The sequence below is a fragment of the Coregonus clupeaformis genome, chromosome 16, assembly GCF_020615455.1.
Source record: "Coregonus clupeaformis isolate EN_2021a chromosome 16, ASM2061545v1, whole genome shotgun sequence".
NCBI lineage: Eukaryota > Metazoa > Chordata > Actinopteri > Salmoniformes > Salmonidae > Coregonus > Coregonus clupeaformis.
Genome location: NC_059207.1, coordinates 50,179,994 through 50,207,451, shown reverse-complemented (window position 1 = coordinate 50,207,451; position 27,458 = coordinate 50,179,994). Strand labels below are relative to the sequence as shown.

The 27,458-nt window shown below is 46.6% G+C and overlaps 1 protein-coding gene across 4 annotated transcripts in view; it reads right to left on the bottom strand.

The window, feature by feature from the left end:
- The window catches only part of LOC121585060 (tenascin), a 151,024-nt gene that overhangs the window by 36,990 nt on the left and 86,576 nt on the right, over positions 1-27,458 (bottom strand). For all 4 annotated transcript variants that reach the window (XM_041901405.2, XM_041901403.2, XM_041901406.2 and 1 more), the window contains exons 2-4: positions 4,595-5,169; positions 3,027-4,247; positions 341-604 (exon numbers count right to left, since the gene is read on the bottom strand). In XM_041901405.2, coding sequence (XP_041757339.2) covers positions 341-604; positions 3,027-4,247; positions 4,595-5,081 — 1,972 coding nt within the window. In that variant the 5' untranslated portion in view covers positions 5,082-5,169. The remainder of the gene's footprint in view (positions 1-340; positions 605-3,026; positions 4,248-4,594; positions 5,170-27,458) is intronic.

Genomic DNA, 27,458 nt, shown 5'->3' with positions numbered 1-27,458 from the left:
TTTATATTTGATTTTTATTGACTGCCCTTTATGAATGGCACTTTTGCATTACACCAGAGCAGTCAGGCATCAAAGGTGAGGTTAAGGGTGTACGGTGTCCATATTAGGACAGTCTCAGTCAGTCTTTAGTCAGCCTTATCACGAGTGCCTGCTGAGACTGAGACTGTTCGAATATGGGCACCGTAGAGGTGTCTTACGGCTCCGAGGTGAAGTTTACCCTAGGTACAGATCTAGGAACAGCTTCCTCTCCCCCAATCCTAACCTTAACCATTAGTGGGGAAAATGCTAAACTGACCCAAGGTCAGCGTCTTGGGTCAACTTTATGCTACTCCTGACTTACGTGTTGCCACTCTGGCACTGACAGGGACACTCCTCTTGTTGTTGAGGACAGCGAAGACACTGATCAGGTACTCAACACCAGGCTCCAGCTCACTGATGGTGGCAGTCTTCTTGTCCCCAGGCACACGCATGTCCAGCTCCAAGCCTCCAAGGGCGGTGGGCACATAGCTGACCAGGTACTCTGCCACCTGCATCTCGTTAGCCCAGGAGAGGTCCACTGTCTCTGGGGTGACCTCTAGCACTGTCAAGTCCTTGGGTGGAGACACTGGAGAGACACAAAACCACAACATGTTAGGGGACATATTCATATTTTTTAACGTGATAAGCGGTTTCTGTTGTTTATATCATGGAAGCTTGATCAAATCATGGAAAAACACAGAACTATGATATGTATCACAAATGCAAAGAACAATGCCTATAAATCACTATCAAGTTCAAGTAGGCCAGAGTTTTATAGGGCAGGGAAATTAAAATGTCAAGATTGGCTAAGTGTATACTTTTTGGTCTCAAAATTACAGCATCACAACTACAATTCAATAGAGGGTGAGCTTCGAACAGTATAATTTGAAATGTTTCTCTGATCTGAGTTATTATATATAAATTCTCCATGATAAAGCCAATAGCCTTGGAAAATGTCAACCCATACACTACCGGTCAAAAGTTTTAGAACACCATTCAAGGGTTTTTCTTTATTTTTACTATTTTCTACATTGTAGAATAATAGTGAGGACATCAAAACTATGAAACAACACATATGGAATCATGTAGTAACCAAAAAAGTGTTAAACAAATCAAAATATATTGAGATTTGAGACTCTTCAAATAGCCACCCTTTGCCTTGATGACAGATTTGCACACTCTTGGCATTATCTTAACCAGCTTCGTGAGGTAGTCACCTGGAATGCATTTCAGTTAACAGGTGTGCCTTCTTAAAAGGTAATTTGTGGAATTAATGTGTTTGAGCCAATCAGTTGTGTTGTGACAAGGTAGTGGGGTATACAGAAGATAGCCCTATTTGGTAAAAGACCAAGTCCATATTATGGCAAGAACAGCTCAAATTAAAGATAAATGACAGTCCATCATTACTTTAAGACATGAAGGTCAGTCAATACGGAACATTTCAAGAACTTTGAAAGTTTCTTCAAGTGCAGTCGAAAAACCATCAAGCGCTATGATTAAACTGGCTCTCATGAGGACCACCACAGGAATGGAAGACCCAGAGTTACCTCTGCTGCAGAGGATAAGTCCATTAGAGTTACCAGCCTCAGAAATTGCAGCCCAAATAAATGCTTCACAGAGTTCAAGTAACAGACACATCTCAACATCAACTGTTCAGAGGGGACTGTGTGAATCAGGCCTTCATGGTCGAATTGCTGCAAATAAACCACTACTAAAGGACACCAATAATAAGAAGAGACTTGCTTGGGCCAAGAAACATGAGAAATTGACATTAGACCGGTGGAAATTTGTCCTTTGGTCTGGAGTCCAAATTGGAGATGTTTGGTTCCAACCGCTGTGTCTTTGTGAGACACGGTGTGAGTGAATGGATGATCTCCGCATGTGTATTTCCCACCATAAAGCATGGAGGAGGAGGTGTTAGTATGAAAAAAGTATGAAAATGTATGCACTCACTAACTGTAAGTCGCTCTGAATAAGAGCGTCTGCTAAATGACTAAAATGTAAAATGTTATGGTGTGGGGGTGCTTTGCTGGTGACACTGTCTGTGATTTATTTAGATTTCAAGGAACACTTAACCAGCATGGCTACCACAGCATTCTAAAGCGATACCCCATCCCATCTGGTTTGCGCTTAGTGGGACTATCATTTGTTTTTCGACAGGACAATGACCCAACACATCTCCAGGCTGTGTAAGGGCTATTTGACCAAGAAGGAGAGTGATGGAGTGCTGCATCAGATGACCTGGCCTCCACAATCCCCCGACCTCAACCAAATTGAGATGGTTTGGGATGAGTCAGACCGCAGAGTTTAGGAAAAGCAGCCAACAAGTGCTCAGCATATGTGGGAACTCCTTCAAGACTGTTGGAAAAGCATTCCAGGTGAAGCTGGTGGAGAGAATGCCAAGAGTGTGCAAAGCTGTCATCAGGCAAAGGGTGGCTATTCAAAGAATCTCAAATATAAAATGTGTTTGGATTTAGATTTGTTTAACACTTTTTTGGTTACTACATGATTCCATATGTGTTTTCATAGTTTTGATTTCTTCACCATTATTCTACAATGTAGAAAATATTAAAAGTAAAGAAAAACCCTTGAATGAGTAGGTGTTCTAAAACTTTAGACCGATAGTGTATGTCATCATTCGACAACCACATTAAACTACAACGTTATTCATTTAAAGCATTTGTTGTGATGCCAGACACATTAGCATTTCAATGAATGTCATCATGTGGAAATGTTCCACAAAAATATCAGCCAACATAAACAAATGACATCACATCAAACAATACTCCCATCAACCAAAGGATCTATCTGTCTGTCTGTCTGTCTGGCTGCTGGAATAGGGTGGACACATAGGGTGGACACATAGGGTGGACACATCGGCTGGCTGGCTGGCTGGCTGGCTGGCTGGCTCCTATATAGTGCACCACTTTTGACCAGAGCCGCATTGGCCCTAGTCAAATATAGTGCACTATAAAGGGAATAGGGTGGACACATCCTTTGGCTCTTACCCTCAGAGCAGTCCTCTCCGATGAAGCCTTCGTTACACAGACACACTCCGTTCATGCATTTCCCCTGGTCCTCACAGTCTCCTGGACAGGTCAGCACAGAACATTCCAGGCCCTGGAATCCCTCGAAGCACACACACTTCCCGTCCACGCAGTAACCCCTCTCCAGGCAGTTATTGGGACACGTCTTCTCATTGCAGTCCTCACCAGCAAAGCCTTGGTTGCACACACACTGGCCATTGACACAGCGGCCACGGTTCAGACAGTTGTTGGGACAAGTCAGCTCACTGCAGTCTTTGCCTGTGAAGCCCACGAAGCACACACACTTGCCGTCAACACACTCGCCGTGTCCCAGGCAGTCTTTGGGGCAGGTCTTAATGCTGCAATCATCCCCGGCGAAGCCTTTACTGCACACACACTGTCCGTTCAAACAGCTCCCTTGGTTCAGACACTTCATGGGGCAGGAGATTTCAGAGCAGTCGTCGCCCTCGAATCCTACATTGCAGACACAGTCTCCGTTGACACACTGGCCTCTGTCGCTGCAGTTGTCTGGGCAGGACAAGATGGAACAGTCCACTCCCTCAAAGCCTGGGTCGCATATGCACCTCCCGTTGAAACAGTGGCCTCTCTCAGTACAATCATTGGGGCAGGTGAGCTTGGAGCAGTCTTCCCCGCTGTAGCCGGAGTGACACACACACTGGCCGTTGACGCACATCCCGCGGTTGTTACAGTTGCTGGGGCAGGTGAGCTCCCCACAGTCCTCTCCGGTAAAGCCCTCCTCGCAGAAGCAGGTTCCGTTGACGCAGCGACCGCGGTCGTAGCAGTCGTTGGGGCAGATGAGCTCGGAGCAGTCGTAGCCCGTCCATGGCTCGTCACACACACACTCATCGTCCACGCAGCGGCCACGCCCAAGGCAGTTGTTCAGGCAGTTGGTATGGGTGCAGTCATTCCCTGTGAAGCCTTCCTCACAGATACACATGGCGTCGATGCACTCCCCGTTGACCCCACAGTCCACCTGACACAGCTCTATGCTGCAGTCATTTCCATCGAAGCCCTCGAAGCAGATACACTTGCCGTCGATGCAGCGCCCCTGGTCCTGGCAGAAGTTGGGGCACTCAGGCTCGGTGCAGTTGGGTCCCTTCCAGCCGGGCTCACACACACAGCTGCAGGTCTCAGTGCTGAAGTTACCACGGCCGTTACAATAAGGCTTGATGGCCACCTCACCTGCGGAAACATGGAGGGAGCAACACAGAAATCAATTTAGGTGATTATAATACTAAAAGTTATATCACAAATATTATTCAAAAAGACAAAGACAAGTCTGAATAGGGGTCACTGAACTATAGAAGAATTAAGACCAATCTAAAAATGTTATCTAAGTCGAAACTACAACTAACTGCCCAGAGAGCAGTATTTCCAAATCCTGGTCCTTTTGTTTTTGTCATAGCACTAACACACGTTATTCAACTAATAAACTCATTATCAAACCTTTCATTGAATAAGGTGTGTCAGGACCAGGATTGGGAAACACTGCCCTAAAGTGTCTGTAGGGCAACTGTACCATACTGTACCTGTAATCTGAGCTCCACAGCAGCCACTTCCACTGCCACACTGTTCTCTGAGGCTGGACAGCTCAGACTCCAGCATCTCCAACCTGCTCAGGATGTCCTTCATGTCGGGCATGTGGTTGTCACAGCCGCACGCCTGCTTGGGAATGTTGATGCGGTGGGTGAACACGATCTGGTTCTCCCCGTCCACCGTGTGCTCCAGGTGCTCTGTGGTCTGCATGTCCGACTGGACTGGACTTCCTTTGGGCTTGACATCGGTTCCTCCGGGGCTCTCCACGTCTACGGAACACAGGGAGCTGGAGGGGACATTGATGTTGTAGACGTGGTTGAAGACCACCGGCTGGTCGGGGTGGGGCAGGGTCACGTTCTCAGACGGGTCTCTCAGGGTCTCTCTGCGGTGGCGGATTATCTTCTTGACCAGGCCAGCGCTGGAGAGCTGGAGCAACACGGTCACGGTGACACAGCCTAGGAGCAGGCCTTTCATCGCCATGATGACCAGGTCCTGTCACGTCCTGCTGGGAGAGCTTGTGAACGGTCAGGAGAATGGAGTTGTTCTATCTGGGAGATGCCCTTGTGTCCTAGAATTAAATAAAAAAAGAAAGCATAGTGTGAATCGAAGCAGAAGGTTCAGATAAACTGTTTGTAAGGGATAGCAGGGAAAATAAGAGGAGAGAGATTGTGACAAATATGTTGTAGTACAGTAGCTGCTTTATCTATTTATGAAATATTGAATGCACAATCTCGACCCACTCTCAATTCTGAAGTTACGAAACTCATTGTTCATCTTGACATTTCTAGTTTGACCTTACTAGCAGTATGGATCCGACAGTGACCAACACACAACAGCCTGATTCACTGGGGACCATGTGGCTACAGTGAAATGTCATAGTATCCTACTAAAAGCAATTAATATTCCACAGTCTCACTCAACAAAATACCTCCTCCAATACATGATCCTGTTGCTGCCTGCCTGCCGGTCTGCCTGTCTGCCTGCCCTGCCTTTCTGCCTGGTTGTCTCCCTGCCTGCCTGCACCCCATCTCAACCCCCCTGTTCACAGTAGAGGAGACAGACATTTAGTGGATGACATTAGGGCATTATTTTCCATTTTCTCTGAGGACCAACACTGCAGGGGCAATTACTGCAGGGGTGCCATGTTGTGACCTTGAGTGCTGCTGGATCTTATTCTCTGTCCGGGTTTCTCATGACAGGCTGCCATGAACAGCAGGACACACCTGTATGTAGGGAGTGGGGAACATGGAGCTGCCCTTCTCCCTCCCCTTCCCGACGCCCCAGACCACAACCCAAACTGACAGATTAAAACCGGTGAGGGGGAGACCATCTGCAGGGTTTCGGCTAGCCCTGCAGCGCACCGTGTGTTGGCCGGGTGTTCAGGGTAGCGTCCCAAATGGCACCCTATTCCCTTTATAGTGCCCTACTTTTGACCAGAGCCCTGGGCTCTGATCAAAAGTAGTGGTCGAAAGTAATGCACTGTAAAGGGGATAGGGTGCCATTTGGAATGCAGAGCAGGGTTCCCCACTATTCAACAAACGGGCCAGATCAGCATTCTCCTGACCGCTCTCCAGACGAACATTCAGTTTAATTTGGTAACATGATTCTTTCTACACCAGAAGTTACTGGGCTGTTTCGCAAGGCTCCCGAGACATGTTGTTTCTTTTAAGAATAACGGTCTGCTGGAAAATGTGCTGAGATTGAGTTGTGGTTTGGAGACTGGCAGTAAAACCTTGTGCTCTTTCCTTTGATCTTGTCGTTACATAAAACATACAGGTTAGTGAAAATATGCCCCTCTGTGGGCAACAGAGCTTGAACATGGAGCATACATTACATGTTCTTTATCAACACAAGAACAGATCTTGACATATGGAAGGGGTATGTGACAATGTGTAATGCTTAACAATCAGGAATTAAGTCACTTTTATGTAACTTTGTGTAAGTTACTTTGTGTACTCCTGAGTGGCACAGTGGTCTAAGGCACTGCATCGCAGTGCTAACTGTGCCACTAGAGATCCTGGTTCGAATCCAGGCTCTGTCGCAGCCGGCCACGACCGGGAGACTCATGGGCGGCGCACAATTGGCCCAGCGTCGTCCAGGGTAGGGGAGGGAATGGCCGGCAGGGATGTAGCTCAGTTGATAGAGCATGGCGTTTGCAACGCCAGGGTTGTGGGTTCGATTCCTCTAACTGTAAGTCGCTCTGGATAAGAGCGTCTGATAAATGACTAAAATGTAAATGTAAAATGTAAGTTAAGAGTGACATACGATACAATTCTAGCCCCAGTGTGTTTTTTTTTACCTTCTCATTATTGGCTCAGTATAAGGGGGGGAGTGTAAATTCAAATTTAACAATGGATTTCCTGCCTTCAAAAAAGAGGTGTGTTTTTTCCCCCTAGCTAATTACACACTAACTTTTCTGCACCTTGTCAAAATGCTGACACCATCTATTTGGTGTTCCTCACCTTCAGTAAGAACAGATAGGCTACACAGGTTGCTCTAAAAGTAGGATTGCTTTTAGCAGTCAAAATAAAATAAAATGTTCTCCATATGTTCCAAAAAGAGACAATTGTTGTGACTCAACACCAATTCAACATTAACTAGACATGAGCCCCTAGACATGTTATATACGGGTACATCCCAAATGCCACCCTATTCCCTATATAGTGAACTACTTCTGACCTGGTCACTATATAGGGAATAGGGTGCCATTTGGGACTCAGCCATGGAGATATAATGGAGGGAGTTCCATTATCCTGGGGTGATGAAAAGGGGGTTACCGCCTTGCCGCAGACAGACTAGGTCAGAGTGACACAGAATATACTAACGGTGTGCAACGAATCATACATCTTCTCTACACACAGAGAGCGGGAGGCTGACAGCCAGGACAGTCACTGGCACAGGGAGGTCATGAGCAGGTAATTTCCTGTGCTGTGAGGAGCTGCTGCTCTGCAGCTCTCTGCTCAGTCTCCTGAACCTGCTCTAACGTGTGATTAGCCTGGCTGACAGATGAGCTCCAGTCCCAGGGATAGAATGGATGGGATCCCACGGCTGATCTCAGCTTCAGCAGCCAGCCCCTGATTAGACAGGGATGAGTGCCTCCGTGATGGACGCACAGTAAGAGCACTAATGTAGCCTGCTGATGGGAGCGCTGAGATCTGGGCCCTAAGGGCACGAAAAGCTACCCCCCACCTCACAGGCATACACGCATGCACGCATGCACACACACACACACACACACACACACACTTGTTCCACTGTGCCTGAGCATCGCAAACCAGGGATTAAATCAACAAAATAGCCAGAAAATTGCTTTGAGTTGCTGCTAGGGTTTTAGTTCTGGGTGGATGGTTGGCTTTCTCACTTTGGAGGCTGGCTGGCTTCTCTCCACATTAGGGAACCAACCCTCTCTGAGAGAGCAAACTAGTCTTTGTGTGAGGCATTATTTAGCAAATCTGTGGCTTTGGCGAAACTCAGTATTATTGAAAATAAGTGGAAAGTATCTATAGACAGCAGTTTAATATATCAACTACTTACAATCATAATTTGATATGCTGCAAAGGTTATTGTTAGATGATCGTTTAAATACACCAGACAGTTCTAGCCTTTTTTTCCACCATGGGAAACAGAGAAAACAGCCTCCCCTCCTGGACTTCCGTCAGCAGACCCCTGTGGCCATGGCACTATGCTAATGCAGTAGGTCGCTGGCACACTCACTCGGACTTGACACAATTTGACTGCTGCTGCTTTCTAATTCTCTCACTTTTATTTTACTCGATTGTTAGCTTCTCAGACCGCAACAAAGCCAGTTGGCTGCCATGTGGCCAATGTGTGGGGGATTTTACCAGGGGAACAAGAACCTGCTGGCTGGAACACATATTTAGTGCAAGTGATCTAAATTAGCCCAGTATTGTAAGAGTGCTGTGGAACCGGCAACACTTCAGTTTTATACCCACCACACACAGAGGATAGCTGAAAATGGTTTCAAACAAAGTCCATTCTTCAAGAGCTTCTAATTCAAAACTTTGCTGTATTGGCCATTCATCTGAGGCAACAATAATGCCTGTTATAGATTATAGAACAAGGTTTTCCCCCAGCAAACATATGCAAAAGTTTGGATCGGTTAGATAAATGAATGAGATACAGTAAATCTCAAACAAGCAAGTCAGCATTGGTCTCTGATCCTTCCATATGGATATACAGTATTGATAATAGGGATTACAGTTACAAGTAATAGTGTAAAATGATTTTGATTGATCAAATCAGGATGATCCTGCACAAATCTACATTACAAGAATCTAGAAATCCATATCAAACTGATAAACAGTTTTACCATGTGGGTGTGAATACAATAAGCATGCTTCTTCATTTTCTATGGAAAAGAAGAGACTGTGTGAGACAGAATTGAGACCATGTAGAGATTAATTCTAATCCACAGAAGTGTTTCTTTGCATAGCCTACTCTTTTTGTAAAGTGGTGTTATTTCCTCTATATAAACCATGTTTCCATCCACAGTTTTTATGTGAGTAAAATCATACTGTATAAAAAGAAATCACGACAACTGTGATGGCAACAGGTAGGTTCGGTACATCACCTTCCCATACTGTACCTCTCGGACTTTCTCATTAGTGTAATGTAAAACCATGGCACTGTGTTATCCAACTCCAAACAATGCAAGCGGAGATCCCCCTTACCATTACAATACCAAACATTCTTTCTTTCTCTGATAAATAGTCCTTTTGTCTGTGTGTTGTATTTGGAGTCTTGGAGGATCTTAATCCTTCAGTAAATCAAGTGAATGCACTTATTTAACACAAAGCAGAAGGAAGAAGATCAGGGTGGAATATAGGAAGTTAGTAAGAGGGAAAACCAGGACACTAAAACCAGGACACTACTACAGCCCGTTGAAATCCCCATAACCCACAGTGGTGTATAGCAATATTTGACTTCATTCCAAATGGCACTTTATTCCCTTTATAGTGCACTACTTTTGTTTGGCTTGTGATTTGTGTTATAAATGTTCAATCACTTAGCATCACTACTACCGTTTCTCACGTTAACCTCTAGTTTCAGGGGAAATAAAAAATGTAAGCTATTTTGTCAATGATTGCTTTTCCAGTGGTACCTTTTATTTTTCTTTCCTTCTCCCATCTTTCAGACACTCAGGGCCGACCCTAGCCTTTTGGGGGCCCTAGGCGAGATTTGGTTGGGAGGCCCCCCCACCTCGCAGGCAAAACATTTTCTTGACGGCAGAGAGAAACATTTTAAGTTCTAAAGTTAATTGCCTGCAATTCTACACATTGCCATGGGGCGTAGAGAAAATAAGTTGAGACCCTGACTGAGTTCCTAAAAAAAAAAAATGCCTATGTCGCTTATGCCCAGGGCCGGCTCTGCATACACTGGAAGTTTTGATTTCAATTAGTTCTGGAGGAGCACTTTGAGATTGATGAGAGGGAGCTTTCAGAGGATTTCAGACGTCATATGCAGAAGCCAGGATTTCTTTCAAACTCAGCCCAGCCTGGCCCCCATGCTGACAAACTTAATCATCACTTTAGTCTACCTTTACTAATACCCACTGTGCCATATGGTGCAGCCAAGATAAATCACTAGAAAAGATAACTGTTCACCACGCACAGTGCAAGCTGTCACTGTGCAGCTCATTTGGTGAAAAAAATTAACTATCAATAGAGCAGGAAGGAAGGCAACCATCATTCTGCACAGCAGGCACATGTGTTTTATGACTTAAATGCAAGCTAATACAGATCATGATAGTTTGCTAATGATAAATAGAAGATATGCCTGTGGGGTGGAGTATAAGGGAAGCAGTCGCATGGCTGGAGCATACTACTGTCTACAGTATCAGTCAGATAAACTCCACAACAAACAAACTGAATAATAAACCAGATTGGCCCACTTGATGTGTAAAAACTGTAAATATTCAATGACTTCTTCTACCAACCAACTCCCCAGACTGTACATCCCCAGTGTGTTAAACAGGGGAATGGAGAAAAGCATGCTTTTCTTTTCTGTAGAAATGATCAAGCTTGCCTAGTTTTGTAGGTCACCAATGACAAAAACGAGCTTGCCTTCTTTGGCACACACTCTTATTTAATCTGGGTCGCTCGTGAGGAGATGAATGAAAAGTTATTGTCTGGAGGATCTTTTCACCTTGAGAGACCCCATACAAAATGTCTGGGTGGATGGATAGTGTCACAGAGCACCAGGCTCAATGACCAGGAAATGCTGCTCCATCAAACGAAAATAAAACATACCAAACTGCCATACTAAGAGCATCCATTCATTGCAAAGCCAAAAGAAATCTGCTAATAAGTAACACTCTCTTATCACGTCAAGATTAATCTTTAAAGAGAAGCTCCTCAATAAGGCGGTCCCACTGGCTAATATTGAAATGTGTTGATATGCACATAAATCATAATGAAACACCTGCAAGTTAAAGGGGTTCTACTTCTGTCCTCTTCTGGAGCAGTTAAAGTATTGATTTGTTTCAATCGCCACCAAGGTCACAATCAGAGAGAGAGAGAGAGAGAGAGAGAGAGAGAGAGAGAGAGAGAGAGAGAGAGAGAGAGAGAGAGAGAGAGAGAGAGAGAGAGAGAGAGAGAGAGAGAGAGAGAGAGAGAGAGAGAGAGAGAGAGAGAGAGAGAGAGAGAGAGAGAGAGAGAGAGAGAAGCTGAGGACAGCACTATGGCTGTGAGTTATAATCATCAAACACAAAAAGGACGACTCATAACATGGATTGACTGCAAAGAGAGCCCTCCGTCGTGTTGTTGCTGCTCCTCAAAATGCTTTTTTAAAGTTATCACCTTGCAACAATGGAAGACTCTGTCCTCTCTGTCTCGACCTATCATACAGTGCACGACCTGTGCTGATATTGCACACGGTTGAGGACGCCCCAGGAATTCATATTTGAAAACACAGCAGATGAAGCAGTCAATCAATCTCATCTTATCTGTCCAAAGGGAGGGGAGGTAGGCACTGCATACTGTAGAGGGACGAGGCTAACTGATGGTACTGACTGTGCCCATGACCTACAACACAACAGGCGTCCCAAATGGCACCCAATTCCCTATATAGTGCTCTACTTTTAAACAGAGCTCTATGGGAGCTTGTCAAAAGTAGTGCACTACATAGGGAATAGGGTGCCATTTGGGACGCAGCCTGTAGGACAGTCCACTGCCTCCAGACAAGCCCTCTTAGTCTAGTCTGCTAGTGGACGACTGGACGCTGTCGTCCCTTAGACATGTATTTTGTCTGGCCTGGACACACTTCAAAGGGCAGTCAGTTGTGGCAGGTCAGGTTTGGGTTCACTGATTGGATTATTTTGAGCAGTCATAATAAACACACAATACACTTCCATTTGTTTGGATGAAAGGCCTGGTGGGTCATGACACAGAAACTGACCCTGTCTGGCTGTTGGACAAGTCACAGTATTTCTGTACTGTGTAAATTTACATTGTGACAACTTTAATTGAATAATTGCAGAAATGCAATTAAATCCCACAAGATTAACTTTAAGAAACTTAAAATTATAGGCGACTCTCTTTGAATATGCTGGTTTTCAAAACTAAGGGGAAAACACTCCAAGAAGCGAGAATATGAAATCAATTATGTGTTGCAATGTTTTGATTACTTCCCCTCTTGGCATATAGCTTATCATTTTTCCTCTTATGGTAAAAGCATAAAATTACACAAAATGAAAATTTTATCTAAATATAGTCAGTTTTTTTTCTTGGGATGAAAAGGTTTGGTTTCATATAAATTAAGGCCCATGTTATTGGTCCTCTATGACCCTGGTGTATCTGATGGCACAGATAGCGCGGGAGTGGGGGGTTGGTGTGTTCATGTCTGATAAGACAGGCTGGGGGTGGAAGACTGTGATACCAGCACAAACACTTATCTCGCAGTACTACGCTACGTCCCAAATGGCACCCTATTCCCTATATAGTCCACTACTTTTGACTAGAACCCTATGGGGCCCGGTCAAAAGTACTGCACTATATAGGGAATAGGGTGCCATTTGGGACGAAGCCAATAGACTGCAGTGAGATCACTTTGCCAAGGGCGAACAGTATCACCCTGATGGAACTACAAGGTTGCTCTGGAGCCCAAAAATAAACACACATTTATTTAACAGAAAAGCAATTTCCAAATCTGACATTGAGATACAAAGACAAAGAATGATACTGTGAATGCACATGGGAGGGGAATGCCTTGGCAGATAACTGAAGACTCAATTCCATTTTATGATGTCAAGATTTCGCTCATCTCTGGACAGTGAGCCCATCAATATTCTTTACTGCTGCATGGCCCAACGAACAGTAGGTTTGTCTCACGCTGCTCTTACAGCCCAGTCCAGATGGAGAGGATAGATACTAGCCATTGTTCATGAGCTCTTTTTTACATGTTGAGGACTGGTGACCTCCTGTTTATTAGTCTAACCTCTGTGTGGCAGGCAGCACCATCTAACCACTCATTTTTCTAGACAATCTTAACAACCTAACCCTCCATTCATTCATCCCACTTCCTTTCCCTTAGTTTGAACAATTACAATAAAATCTGCTTGTGTTCAACTTTATTCCAACTATGTCGTAATGTGGTGATGAGGCTGGCTGAACTTGAAGACAAGGATAAACTTTCCAAGTAACCGACACCTTCCGTCTCAGGTCACCAAATCTAGCTACAAGACAAACCCGACTGAGATCTAATTGCAGTACTATAACAAGAGAGCTAGGCGCTGCGGGGGCTTCATATTAGTTACCTCTAGAGAGCACATTTGTATTTAATTGCCTACACATACAAAAGTGGCATTAGGATCAGACACATGAGTGAAGGGAAAAAATCGGACAGCATGATCCAATTCCTTCACAGACATAAAGACAGAATATACCTCAGCTCGGCTCTTTAGTGGCTTTATGGACCAATAACTGTCTACTTTCTGGTCTGTGGTAGGCACAAGGCAGGGACAATCTAGGTGTTTACGTTTACTTGGGAGAGGAAACTATCTATCAACTGTGGACAGAGAAGTCCCCTTCCTGGAGAGGGAGCACCATGTTGTCTGGGGAGCGTTTCGTGGTGCTGCTCCCTGACTTGTACTTTGCACTGCAGAAGTAATAAATTCAGACAGAAGACAGGACAACTTCCTCTGTCGTTGGTCCTAGTTCCTCCTCGCAAGCTGCACTGTCAGCAGTCCAGTACTTCCAACATGGCAAATGTGCTAACAACGTACAGTATACAACTTGATGAAAAGGTATTGAGTAATACAAATGGTGTGCCTTTCCATGTTGCTCTCTTCATTCACTTGCAAATGAACCAAAGGGATTTTTTGGTTATTCAAGGACATCCAAAGTATTGTAGACTATCTTTTCAGGACTGAAAAAATATATATGAAAAGTGGGAGATTTTTGACAGGCTTTATGACTTTCTCCCAACCTATTCTCTAACAGGAAGGAGAGGTTTTCCCACTCGGAAATCGAGGCAGGAATGTTGGCTGTGATATGAGGACATTTGTTTGTCCTTGTCTGTATGTCGATGAGGGCTGAAAGTGTGTTGTGTGTCCTAATGGGGAGTACTACCATCCATTCAAACACTTGTATGAGCTATACGACCCCACCCTGGGAACATTATGCTATGGTGGGTGCATTCTAATATGTGGGGTCACTGGTGAAGGCAAAGAGTCACAGCCGTGTTATTAGCCACATGTGTTTACCTCTTGGACGCCTCCAATGCAGCAACTACGTTGGTAACACAGAGGCCCCGGGAACACAGACAGGCTGTGTCCCAAATGTCACCATATCCCCAATATAGTGCACTACTTTTGACCAGGGCTCTGGTCAACAGTAGTGCACTATATAGGGAATAGGGTGTCATGTGGGACGCACCACCCGGCTGCCAGTGCTTCCCCTCCACTCAGCTCTCACATTAGCATCAGAGGAGCATTAAAAACCATCTGGGATTTCTGCACTTTAAGACATTGGATTATTTTGAGAGAATCTTTGTATCTTTGTTCCCGTGGTGATGACTAATCTGTCGGGAGCTTTTTGTCTCAGAGGGGCCGCCACCATCAGGGGCCAATTCTGGGAGTGACATAGGAAAGAGGCCTTTTATAAGGCTTAATACATGCATATGTGTCACTCTCAAATGTGTTCAGCAAATGTAACATGAAATCAAAGCACAAATGCAAAGCATAATACTACAGAGGTCAATTTACTGGATTGAAGGCTTAGTCAGTCTGTACATGAAGCAAATAGGTCCTCTCAAAGGGATAGATAGATGGTATTCATTCATCGTCAATGGTGGGATTTCATGAGTCACAGGAACTCAAACCACTACAAGCACAAACAATTACATCTTCACTCCAGAAATGTTTTGGTCTTGCAGTCAATCTGCACGTTGTGGGTTACGTGTTTCCAGGTACTGGGATCTGATAAAATCTCTGTGTTGTAGGTAGGCTAACATCTGGCAGACAGACAGGCCATACTGTCAGCGGCTGGGATATACAAGGTGATATGCACAACTTCCCCAGAAATACAAACACACATTTACCAACCTGGAATAGTCTAAATTAACCACAGCAGGTCATTATCTAGTAATTACTTAACATCATTAAATTCAATCAATGAGACATATGCAGAAATGTAATTATGTCATACGGTCAGTGAATAGATAGACATCAACAAGAGAGCAATGACTGTGGAAAGAGACACAGAGGGAGAGAGAGCGAGAGGGGAGAGAGAGAGGGGGGAGGGGGGAGAGAGAAAGGGGGGAGAAAGACAGAGAGAGAGAGAGAGAGAGAGAGAGAGAGAGAGAGAGAGAGAGAGAGAGAGAGAGAGAGAGAGAGAGAGAGAGAGAGAGAGAGAGAAGAGAAAGAACTAGAGAGATAGAGATCGAGGCAGTGAGGGTGGTTTGAATTAGAGATTGCAGTTGTTTTGTCCAGCAAAAATCCCAGTTGGTCCTGAGACTCATCCAAACTCAACTCATTTGCTATCCTTCCCTCTCTTGTATAGCATGTATAGACAAACCTCTTCAGATCATTATGAATGCCACAATCATTGTTTCTCCTCAATCACCACCAGAGGAGCTAAGTGGGTGTATATGTAAATACAGTTAAGTTCTCCAAGTGCATTGATTATCAAGCATGGGGTGTTAGAGGATACAGCTGTCCAAACAAAGGACATACTGGGTGTCACTGTCAATGGACCCTCCTTCTGCACAGAGCAATAGCATCATAAAACATTCACACACCAAGCCTGAGCAACCACCGAAGGCAAGCAGTTGGCACTAAAACACGACCAATCTGACACTGACTATACACACATCAAGTATATGATAAAGTGGTTGACAGAGGAAAACCTACATTAAAGTGTCAGATGTCGTAGCTCACAGCGATAGAAGAAAATCCACACAAATAAATCAAGATAATTCATGTAAAGATTATCCCACAAGCATTAGAATCCTGTGTGGGAAGTTAAATATTGGCCAATTAGGCACTGAATACCATTGTGTTGCATGGGTTGATCCTGCTTCAACCATTTTTTACACAACAATGTTTAAAAGATAGATGAGGTATAGGTATTACATTGTGATTGCATCTCCCCCCAATGTCGCAATTACCATCCAACAGACACAGCCCTGGTATCCTGGGGGTCTCCTCCTTCACTGCACCCCACATCTCCGTACAAATACACACACAGCGCCCCAACACACACAGAGCAAACCATACAAATATCTCCACACACAGCGTACACACACACACACACACACACACACACACACACACACACACACACACACACACACACACACACACACACACACACACACACACACACACACACACACACACACACACACACACACACACACCTCCATACACATCCTCTCCTCCAATCTCAGTCATCACAGTCACAGGGGTGTAATCTCTTTGTGGGACGTTATCGACAAACCCCCCAATAAGCTCCTTACATCCCTAATTTCTCTCTCTGAGCACGCTGATATATGACATCTGTGAGGAGTGAGGACCATGTGCACAAACACACACACACACACACACACACACAAACACACACACACACATGCTGAACAGCACATTGCTATAGGCTAGAGGGAGGGAGTGAGTTGGCGGAGCTGCCAGCTAGTACTGCGTACCGACCGTACAGTGAGAGAACCTGCAGAGAGTAGAAAGAGTACAGAGAGTAGAGAGAGCAGAGAGAGCAGAGAGAGTAGAGAGAGCAGAGAGAGTAGAGAGAACGGGGAGAGAGCAGAGAGAGCAGAGAGAGCAGAGAGAGCAGAGAGAACAGGGAGAGTAGATAGAGTAGAGAGAACAGGGAGAGAGCAGAGAGAGTAGAGAGAGTAGAGAGAGTAGAAAAAACAGGGATAGTAGAGAGAGCAGAGAGAGCAGAAAGAGCAGAGAGAGTAGAGAGAGTAGAGAGAACAGGGAGAGTAGAGAGAGCAGAGAGAGTAGAGAGAGCAGAGAGAGTAGAGAGAGCAGAGAGAACAGGGAGAGTAGAGAGAGAAGAGAGAGCAGAGAGAGCAAAGAGAGAAGAGAGAGTAGAGAGAGTAGAGAGAGCAGAGAGAGCAGAGAGAGTAGAGAGAACAAGGAGAGAGTAGAGACAGCAGAGAAAGCAGAGAGAACAGAGAGAGCAGAGAGAGTAGAGAGAACAGGGAGAGCAGAGAGAGTAGAGAGAACAGGGAGAGTAGATAGAGCAGAGAGTAGAGAGAGTAGAGAGAGTAAAGAGAGCAGGGAGAGAGAGCGGAGAGAGCAGAGAGAGTAGAGAGAGAAGAGAGAGTAGAGAGAACAGGGAGAGAGAGAGTAGAGAGAGCAGAGAGAGCAGATATAATAGAGAGAGCAGAGAGAGTAGAGAGAGAAGAGAGAGTAGATATAATAGAGAGAGCAGAGAGAGTAGAGAGAGAAGAGAGAGTAGAGAGAACAGGGAGAGAGAGAGAGTAGAGAGAGAAGAGAGAGTAGAGAGAACAGGGAGAGAGAGAGTAGAGAGAGCAGAGAGAGCAGAGAGAGCATATATAATAGAGAGAGCAGAGAGAGTACAGAGAGTAGAGAGAACAGGGAGAGAGCAGAGACAGCAGAGAGAGCAGAGAGAACAGAGAGAGTAGAGAGAGCAGGGAGAGTAGAGAGAGTAGAGAGAGCAGGGAGAGAGAGCAGAGAGAGAGAGCAGAGAGAGTAGAGAGAACAGGGAGAGAGTAGAGACAGCAGAGAAAGCAGAGAGAACAGAGAGAGCAGAGAGAGTAGAGAGAACAGGGAGAGCAGAGAGAACAGGGAGAGTAGATAGAGCAGAGAGAGTAGCGAGAGTAGAGAGAGTAAAGAGAGCAGGGAGAGAGAGCGGAGAGAGCAGAGAAAGTAGAGAGAGTAAAGAGGGTAGAGAGAGCAGAGCGAGTTGAGAGAACAGGGAGAGTGCAGAGAGAGCAGAGAGAGTAGAGAGAGCAGGGAGAGCAGAGAGAGTAGAGAGAACAGGGAGAGCAGAGAGAAGAGAGAGCAGAGAGAGTAGAGAGAACAGGGAGAGAGCAGAGAAAGCAGAGAGAGTTGAGAGAGTAGAGAGAATAGAAAGAACAGGGAGAGAGCAGAGAGAGCAGAGAGACCAGACAGAGAAGAGAGAGCAGAGAGAGCAGTGAGAACAGAGAGAGCAGAGAGGGTAGAGAGAGCAGAGAGAACAGGGAGAGTGCAGAGAGAGCAGAGAGAGTAGAGAGAGCAGGGAGAGCAGAGAGAGTAGAGAGAACAGGGAGAGTAGAGAGAGTAGAGAGAACAGAGAGAGCAGAGAGGGTAGAGAGAGTAGAGAGAGCAGAGAGAGCATTGAGAGCAGAGAGCGTAGAGAGAACAGGGAGACAGCAGAGAAAGTAGAGAGAGCAGAGAGAGCAGAGAGAGTAGAGAGAGCAGAGAGAGTAGAGAGAGCAGAGAGAGCAGAGAGAGAAGAGAGAGAAGAGAGAACAGGGAGAGAGCAGAGATAGCAGAGAGAGTAGAGAGAACATGGGGAGCAGATATAGTAGAGAGAGTAGAAAGAACAGGAAGAACAGATAGAGTAGAGAGAGTAGAGAGAGCAGAGAGAGTAGAGAGGGCAGAGAGAGTAGAGAGAACAGGGAGAGCGGAGAGAGTAGAGAGAGCAGAGCGAGCAGAGAGAGTAGAGAGAGTAAGAGAGAAGAGAGAGCAGAGCGAGTAGAGAGAACAGGGAGAGTGCAGAGAGAGCAGAGAGAGTAGAGAGAGCAGGGAGAGCAGAGAGAGTAGAGAGAACAGGGAGAGTAGAGAGAGTAGAGAGAGCAGAGAGAGTAGAGAGAGCAGAGAGAGAAGAGAGAGCAGAGAGAGTAGAGAGAGTAGAGAGAACAGGGAGAGAGCAGAGCGAGTAGAGAGAACAGGGAGAGTGCAGAGAGAGCAGGGAGAGCAGAGAGAGTAGAGAGAACAGGGAGAGTAGAGAGAGCAGAGAGAGAAGAGAGAGCAGAGAGAGTAGAGAGAACATGGAGAGTAGAGAGAGTAGAGAGAGCAGAGAGAGTAGAGAGAGTAGAGAGAATAGAGAGAACAGGGAGAGAGCAGAGAGAGCAGAGAGACCAGACATAGAAAAGAGAGAGCAGAGAGAGCAGTGAGAACAGAGAGAGCAGAGAGGGTAGAGAGAGCAGAGAGAGCAGAGAGAGTAGAGAGAGCAGACAGAGAAGAGAGAGCAGAGAGAGCAGTGAGAACAGAGAGAGCAGAGAGGGTAAAGAGAGTAGAGAGAGCAGAGAGAGCAGAGAGCATAGAGAGAACAGGGAGACAGCAGAGAAAGTAGAGAGAGCAGAGAGAGCAGAGAGAGTAGAGAGAGCAGAGAGTGTAGAGAGAGCAGAGAGAGCAGAGAGAGTAGAGAGAGTAGAGAGAACAGGGAGAGAGGAGAGATAGCAGAGAGAGTAGAGAGAACAGGTAGAGCAGATATAGTAGAGAGAGTAGAAAGAACAGGAAAAAACAGATATAGTAAAAAGAGAGCAGAGAGTAGAGAGAGCAGAGAGAGAAGAGAGAGTAGAGAGAGCAGAGAGAGTAGAGAGAGCAGAGAGAGTAGAGAGGGCAGAGAGAGAAGAGAGAGTAGAGAGAGCAGAGAAAGTAGAGAGAGCAGAGAGAGTAGAGAGAACAGGGAGAGCAGAGAGAGTAGAGAGAGCAGAGCGAGCATAGAGAGTAGAGAGAGTAGAGAGAACAGAGAGAGTAGAGAGAGCAGAGCGAGTAGAGAGAACAGGGAGAGTGCAGAGAGAGCAGAGAGAGTAGAGAGAGCAGGGAGAGCAGAGAGAGTAGAGAGAACAGAGAGAGTAGGGAGAGTAGAGAGAGCAGAGAGAGAAGAGAGAGAGCAGAGAGAGTAGAGAGAGTAGAGAGAACAGGGAGAGAGCAAAGAGAAGAGAGAGAAGAGACAGCAGAGAGAGCAGTGACAACAGAGAAGGCAGAGAGGGTATAGAGAGCAGAGAGAGTAGAGAGAGCAGAGAGAGAAGAGAGAGCAGAGAGAGTAGAGAGAGTAGAGAGAACAGGGAGAGAGCAGAGAGAGCAGAGAGACCAGACAGAGAAGAGACAGCAGAGAGAGCAGTGACAACAGAGAAGGCAGAGAGGGTATATAGAGCAGAGAGAGCAGAGAGAGAAGAGAGAGCAGAAAAGGTAGAGCGAGCAGAGAGTAGAGAGAGTAAAGAGGGTAGAGAGAGCAGAGCGAGTAGAGAGAACAGGGAGAGTGCAGAGAGAGCAGAGAGAGTAGAGAGAGCAGGGAGAGCAGAGAGAGTAGAGAGAACAGGGAGAGTATAGAGAGTAGAGAGAACACGGACAGAGCAGAGAGAGTCGAGAGTGTAGAGAGAATAGAGAGAACAGGGAGAGAGCAGAGAGAGCAGAGAGACCAGACAGAGAAGAGAGAGCAGAGAGAGCAGTGAGAACAGAAAGAGCAGAGAGGGTAGAGAGAGCAGAGAGAGCATAGAGAGCAGAGAGAGCAGAGAGCGTAGAGAGAACAGGGAGACAGCAGAGAAAGTAGAGAGAGCAGAGAGAGTAGAGAGAGCAGGGAGAGCAGAGAGAGTAGAGAGAACAGGGAGAGTATAGAGAGTAGAGAGAACACGGACAGAGCAGAGAGAGTCGAGAGTGTAGAGAGAATAGAGAGAACAGGGAGAGAGCAGAGAGAGCAGAGAGACCAGACAGAGAAGAGAGAGCAGAGAGAGCAGTGAGAACAGAGAGAGCAGAGAGGGTAGAGAGAGCAGAGAGAGCATAGAGAGCAGAGAGAGCAGAGAGCGTAGAGAGAACAGGGAGACAGCAGAGAAAGTAGAGAGAGCAGAGAGAGTAGAGAGAGCAGAGAGAGCAGAGAGAGTAGAGAGTGTAGAGAGAACAGGGAGAGAGCAGAGATAGCAGAGAGAGTAGAGAGAACAGGGAGAGCAGATATAGTAGAGAGAGTAGAAAGACAGGAAGAACAGATAGAGTAGAGAGTAGAGAGAGCAGAGAGAGTAGAGAGAGCAGAGAGAGTAGAGAGAGCAGAGAGAGTAGAGAGAACAGGGAGAGCGGAGAGAGTAGAGAGAGCAGAGCGAGCAGAGAGAGTAGAGAGAGTAAAGAGAGTAGAGAGAGCAGAGCGAGTAGAGAGAACAGGGAGAGTGCAGAGAGAGCAGAGAGAGTAGAGAGAGCAGGGAGAGCAGAGAGAGTAGAGAGAACAGGGAGAGTAGAGAGAGTAGAGAGAGCAGAGAGAGAAGAGAGAGCAGAGAGATAAGAGAGAGTAGAGCGAACAGGGAGAGAGCAGAGAGAGCAGAGAGAGTAGAGAGAGTAGAGAGAGTAGAGAGAACAGGGATAGTAGAGAGAACAGGGAGAGTGCAGAGAGAGCAGAGAGATTAGAGAGAGCAGGGAGAGCAGAGAGAGTAGAGAGAACAGGGAGAGTAGAGAGAGTAGAGAGAGCAGAGAGAGTAGAGAGAGCAGAGAGAGAAGAGAGAGCAGAGAGATAAGAGAGAGTAGAGCGAACAGGGAGAGAGCAGAGAGAGCAGAGAGAGTAGAGAGAGTAGAGAGAGTAGAGAGAACAGGGATAGTAGAGAGAGCAGAGAGAGCAGAAAGAGAAGAGAGAGTAGAGAGAGCAGAGAGAGTAGAGAGATTATAGAACAGGGAGAGAGCAGAGAGAGCAGAGAGAGTAGAGAGAACAGGGAGAGAGCAGAGAAAGCAGAGAGAGCAGATAGAGAAGAGAGAGCAGAGAGAGCAGTGAGAACAGAGAGAGCAGAGAGGGTAGAGAGAGTAGAGAGAGCAGAGAGAGAAGAGAGAGTAAAGAGAGCAGACAGAGAAGAGAGAGCAGAGAGAGTAGAGAGAGAATATAGAACAGGGAGAGAGAAGAGAGAGCAGAGAGAGTAGAGAGAGTAGAGAGAGTATAGAGAACAGGGAGAGAGCAGAGAGAGCAGAGAGACCAGACAGAGAAGAGACAGCAGAGAGAGAAGTGAGAACAGAGAGAGCAGAGAGGGTAGACGGAGCAGAGCGTGCAGAGAGAGCAGAGAGAGTAGAGAGCAGATAGAGAAGAGAGAGCAGAGAGAGCAGTGACAACAGAGAGAGCAGAGAGGGTAGAGAGAGTAGAGAGAGCAGAGAGAGAAGAGAGAGTAGAGAGAGCAGACAGAGAAGAGAGAGCAGAGATAGCAGAGAGAGTAGATAGAACAGGGAGAGAGCAGAGAGAGCAGAGAGAGTAGAGAGAGTAGAGAGAGTATAGAGAACAGGGAGAGAGCTGAGAGAGCAGAGATACCAGACAGAGAAGAGAGAGCAGAGAGAGCAGTGAGCACAAAGAGAGCAGAGAGAGTAGAGAGAGCAGAGAGAGTAGAGAGAGCAGACAGAGAAGGGAGAGCAGAGAGAGCAGTGAGAACAGAGAGAGCAGAGAGGGTAGAGAGAGTAGAGAGAGCAGAGAGAGCATAGAGAGGAAAGAGAGCAGAGAGAGTAGAGAGAACAGGGAGACCACAGATAAAGTAGAGAGAGCAGAGAGAGCAGAGAGAGTAGAGAGAGCAGAGCGAGTAGAGAGAGCAGAGAGAGCAGAGAGAGAACAGAGAGTAGAGAGAACAGGAAGAACCCAGAGAGTAGAGAGAGTAGAGAGAGCAGAGAGAACATAGAGAGTAGAGAGGGCAGAGAGAGCAGGGAGAGTAGAGAGAGCAGGGAGAGAACAGGGAGAGCAGAGAGAGCAGAGAGAGCAGAGAGTGTAGAAAGAGTAGAGAAAACAGGGAGAGTAGAGAGAGCAGAGAGAGCAGAAAGAGTAGAGAGAGTAGATAGAGTAGAGAGAGTAGAGAGAACAGGGAGAGAGCAGAGACAGCAGAGAGAGCAGAGCGAGCAGAGAGAGTAGAGAGAGTAAAGAGAGTAGATAGAGCAGAGAGAGTAGAGAGAACAGGGAGAGAGCAGAGAGAGCAGAGAGAGTAGAGAGAGTACATAGAACAGGGAGAGTAGAGAGATTAGAGAGAGCATAGAGAGCAGACAGAGAAGAGAGACCCCAGAGAGCAGAGAGAGTAGAGAGAACAGGGAGAGAGCAGAGTGAGGAGATAGAGCAGATAGAGTAGAGAGAGCAGAGAGAGCAGAGAGAGTAGAGAGAGCAGAGAGCAGAGAGAGTAGAGAGAGCAGAGAGAGTAGAGAGAGTAGAGAGAACAGGAAGAGAGCAGAGATAGCAGAGAGAGTAGAGAGAACAGGGAGAGCATATATAGTAGAGAGAGTAGAGAGAGCAGAGAGTAGAGAGAGCAGAGAGAGCAGAAAGAGTAGAGAGAGTAGAGAGAGTAGAGAGAACAGGGAGAGAGCAGAGAGAGCAGAGAGAGGGGAGAGCAGAGAGAGCAGAGAGGTGGTAGAGAGACTAGAGAGAGCAGAGAGATCAGAGAAAGCAGAGAGAGTTGAGTGAACAGGAAGAGAGCAGAGAGATTATAGAGAGCAGAGAGAGTAGAGTGAACAAGGAGAGTAGAGAGAACAGGGAGAGAGCAGATAGAGTAGAGAGATTAGAGAGCAGAGAGAGCAGACAGAGAAGAGAGACCCCAGAGAGCAGAGATAGTAGAGAGAACAGGGAGAGAGCAGAGAGAGCAGATAGAGTAGAGAGAGCAGATAGAGTAGAGAGAGTAGAGAGAACAGGAAGAGAGCAGAGATAGCAGAGAGAGTATAGAGAGCAGAGAGAGCAGAGAGAGTAGAGAGAGCAGAGAGAGAAGAGAGAGTAGAGAGAACAGGGAGAGAGCAGAGAGAGCAGAGAGACCAGACAGAGAAGAGAGAGCAGAGAGAGCAGTGAGAACAGAGAGAGCAGAGAGAGCAGAGAGAGTAGAGAGAGCAGACAGAGAAGAGAGAGCAGAGAGAGCAGTGAGAACAGAGAGAGCAGAGACGGTAGAGAGAGTAGAGAGAGCACAGAGAGAATAGAGAGCAGAGAGAGCAGAGAGAGTAGAGAGAACAGGGAGACAGCAGAGAAAGTAGAGAGAGCAGATAGAGCTGAGAGAGTAGAGAGAGCAGAGAGAGTAGAGAGAGTAGAGAGAACAGGGAGAGAGCAGAGATAGCAGAGAGAGTAGAGAGAACAGGGAGAGAAGATATAGTAGAGAGAGTAGAAAGAACAGGAAGAACAGATAGAGTAGAGAGTAGAGAGAGCAGAGAGTGCAGAGAGAGCAGAGAGAGTAGAGAGAGCAGGGAGAGCAGAGAGAGTAGAGAGAACAGAGAGAGTAGAGAAAGTAGAGAGAACAGAGAGAGTAGAAACAGAAGAGAGTGCAGAGAGAGCAGAGAGAGTAGAGAGAGCAGAGAGAGCAGAGAGAACAGGGAGAGAGCAGAGAGAGCAGAGAGAGAAGATAGAGAAGAGAGAGCAGAGAGAGCAGTGAGAAAAGAGAGAGCAGAAAGGGTAGAGAGAGTAGAGAGAGCAGAGAGAGAAGAGAGAGTAGAGAGAGCAGACAGAGAAGAGAGAGCAGAGAGAGTAGAGAGAGTAGATAGAACAGGGAGAGAGCAGAGAGAGCAGAGAGGGTAGAGAGAGCAGAGAGAGCAGAGAGAGTAGAGAGCAGACAGAGAAGAGAGAGCAGAGAGAGCAGTGAGAACAGAGAGAGCAGAGAGGGTAGAGAGAGTAGAGAGAGCAGAGAGAGCATAGAGAGCAGAGAGAGCAGAGAGAGTAGAGAGAACAGGGTGACAAAAGAGAAAGTAGAGAGAGCAGAGAGAGCAGAGAGAGTAGAGAGAGCAGAGATAGTAGAAAGAGCAGAGAGAGCAGAGATAGCAGAGAGAGTAGAGAGAACAGGCAGAGCAGATATAGTAGAGAGAGTAGAAAGAACAGGAAGAACAGAGAGAGTAGAGAGAGTAGAGAGAGCAGAGAGAGTAGAGAGGGCACAGAGAGCAGAGAGAGTAGAGAGAGCAGAGAGAGTAGAGAGAACAGGTAGAGAGCAGAGAGAGCAGAGAGAGCAGAGAGAGCCGAGAGGGTAGAGAGAGTAGAGAGAACAGGGAGAGTAGAGAGCGCACGGAGAGTAGAGAGAGTAGAGAATCAGGGAGAGCAGAGAGAGCAGAGAGAGTAGAGAGAACAGGGAGAGTAGAGAGAGTAGAGAGAACAGGGAGAGTAGAGAGCAGAGAGAGCAGAGAGAGTACGGTGAGCAGAGAGAGCAGAGAGAGTAGAGAGAGTAGAGAAAGTAGAGAGAGTAGAAAGAGTAGAGAGAGTAGAGAGAACAGGTAGAGAGGGCAGAGAAAGTAGAGAGAGCAGTGAGAGCAGAGAGAGCACAAAAGAGTAGAGAGAGTAGAGAGAACAGGAGAGAGCAGAGAGAGCAGAGAGATCAGAGTGAGCAGAGAGAGTTGAGTGAACAGGAAGAGAGCAGAGAGATTAGAGAGAGCAGAGAGAGTAGAGTGAACAGGGAGAGTAGAGAGAACAGGGAAAGAGCAGATAGAGTAGAGAGAGCAGATAGAGTAGAGAGAGCAGAGAGAGTACAGAGAGAACAGGGAGAGAGCAGAGACAGCAGAGAGAGCAGAGCGAGCAGAGAGAGTAGAGAGAGTAAAGAGAGTAGATAGAGCAGAGAGAGTAGAGAGAACAGGGAGAGAGCAGAGAGAGTAGAGAGAGCAGGGAGAGCAGAGAGAGTAGAGAGAACAGGGAGAGTAGAGAGATTAGAGAGAGTAGAGAAAGCAGACAGAGAAGAGAGACCCCAGAGAGCAGAGAGAGTAGAGAGAACAGGGAGAGAGCAGAGAGAGCAGAGGGAGCAGATAGAGTAGAGAGAGCAGAGAGAGCTCAGAGTGCAGAGAGCAGAGAGAGTAGAGAGAGCAGAGAGAGTAGAGAGAGTAGAGAGAACAGGAAGAGAGCAGAGATAGCAGAGAGAGTAGAGAAAACAGGGAGAGCATATATAGTAGAGAGAGTAGAGAGAGCAGAGAGAATAGAGAGAGTAGAGAGAGCAGAGAGAACAGGGAGAGAGCAGCGAGAGCAGAGAGAGTAGAGAGAGCAGAGAGTGTAGAGAAAGTAGAGAGAGCAGAAAGAGTAGATAGAGTAGAGAGAGTAGAGAGAACAGGGAGAATAGAGAGAACAGATAGAGTAGAGAGAGTAGAGAGAACAGGGAGAGTAGAGAGAGCAGAGAGAGCAGAAACAGTAGAGAGAGTAGAGAGAGTAGAGAGAACAGGGAGAGAGCAGATAGAGCATAGAGAGCAGAGAGAGAAGAGAGAGCAGAGTAAGCAGATAGGTGGTAGAGAGACTAGAGAGAGCAGAGAGATCAGAGTGAGCAGAGAGAGTTGAGTGAACAGGAAGCGAGCAGAGAGATTAGAGAGAGCGGAGAGAGTAGAGTGAACAGGGAGAGTAGAGAGAACAGGGAGAGAGTAGAGAGAGTAAAGAGAGTAGATAGAGCAGATAGTGTAGAGAGAACAGGGAGAGAGCAGAGAGACCCAAGAGAGCAGAGAGAGTAGAGAGAACAGGGAGAGAGCAGAGAGAGCAGAGAGAGCAGATAGAGTAGAGAGAGCAGAGACAACAGAGAGAGTAGAGAGAGCAGAGAGCAGAGAGAGTAGAGAGAGCAGAGAGAGTAGAGAGAGTAGAGAGAACAGGAAGAGAGCAGAGATAGCAGAGAGAGCAGAGAGAACAGGGAGAGAGCAGCGAGAGCAGAGGGAGTAGAGAGAGCAGAGAGTGTAGAGAAAGTAGAGTAGAGAGAGAACAGAGAGTAGAGAGAGCTGAGAGAGCAGAAAGAGTAGAAAGAGTAGAGAGAGTAGAGAGAACAGGGAAAATAGAGAGAACAGAGAGAGTAGAGAGAGTAGAGAGAACAGGGAGAGTAGAGAGAGCAGAGAGAGCAGAAAGAGTAGAGAGAGTAGAGAGAGTAGAGAGAGCAGGGAGAGCAGAGAGAGTAGAGAGAACAGGGAGAGTAGAGAGAGCAGAGAGAGCAGAAACAGTAGAGAGAGTAGAGAGAGTAGAGAGAACAGGGAGAGAGCAGAGAGAGCAGAGAGAGAAGAGAGAGCAGAGTAAGCAGATAGGTGGTAGAGACCCTAGAGAGAGCAGAGAGATCAGAGTGAGCAGAGAGAGTTGAGTGAACAGGAAGCGAGCAGAGAGATTTTAGAGAGCGGAGAGAGTAGAGTGAAACAGGAGAGTAGAGAGAACAGAGAGAGAGTAGAGAGAGTAAAGAGAGTAGATAGAGCAGAGAGTGTAGAGAGAACAGGGAGAGAGCAGAGAGACCCAAGAGAGCAGAGAGAGTGGAGAGAACAGGGAGAGAGCAGAGAGAGCAGAGAGAGCAGATAGAGTAGTGAGAGCAGAGAGAACAGAGAGAGTAGAGAGAGCAGAGAGCAGAGAGAGTAGAGAGAGCAGAGAGAGTAGAGAGAACAGGAAGAGAGCAGAGATAGCAGAGAGAGTAGAGAGAACAGGGAGAGCATATATAGTAGAGAGAGTAGAGAGAGCAGAGAGTAGAGAGAGCAGAGAGAGTAGAGAGAACAGGAGAGTAGAGAGAGTAGAGAGAACAGGAGAGTAGAGACAGAGA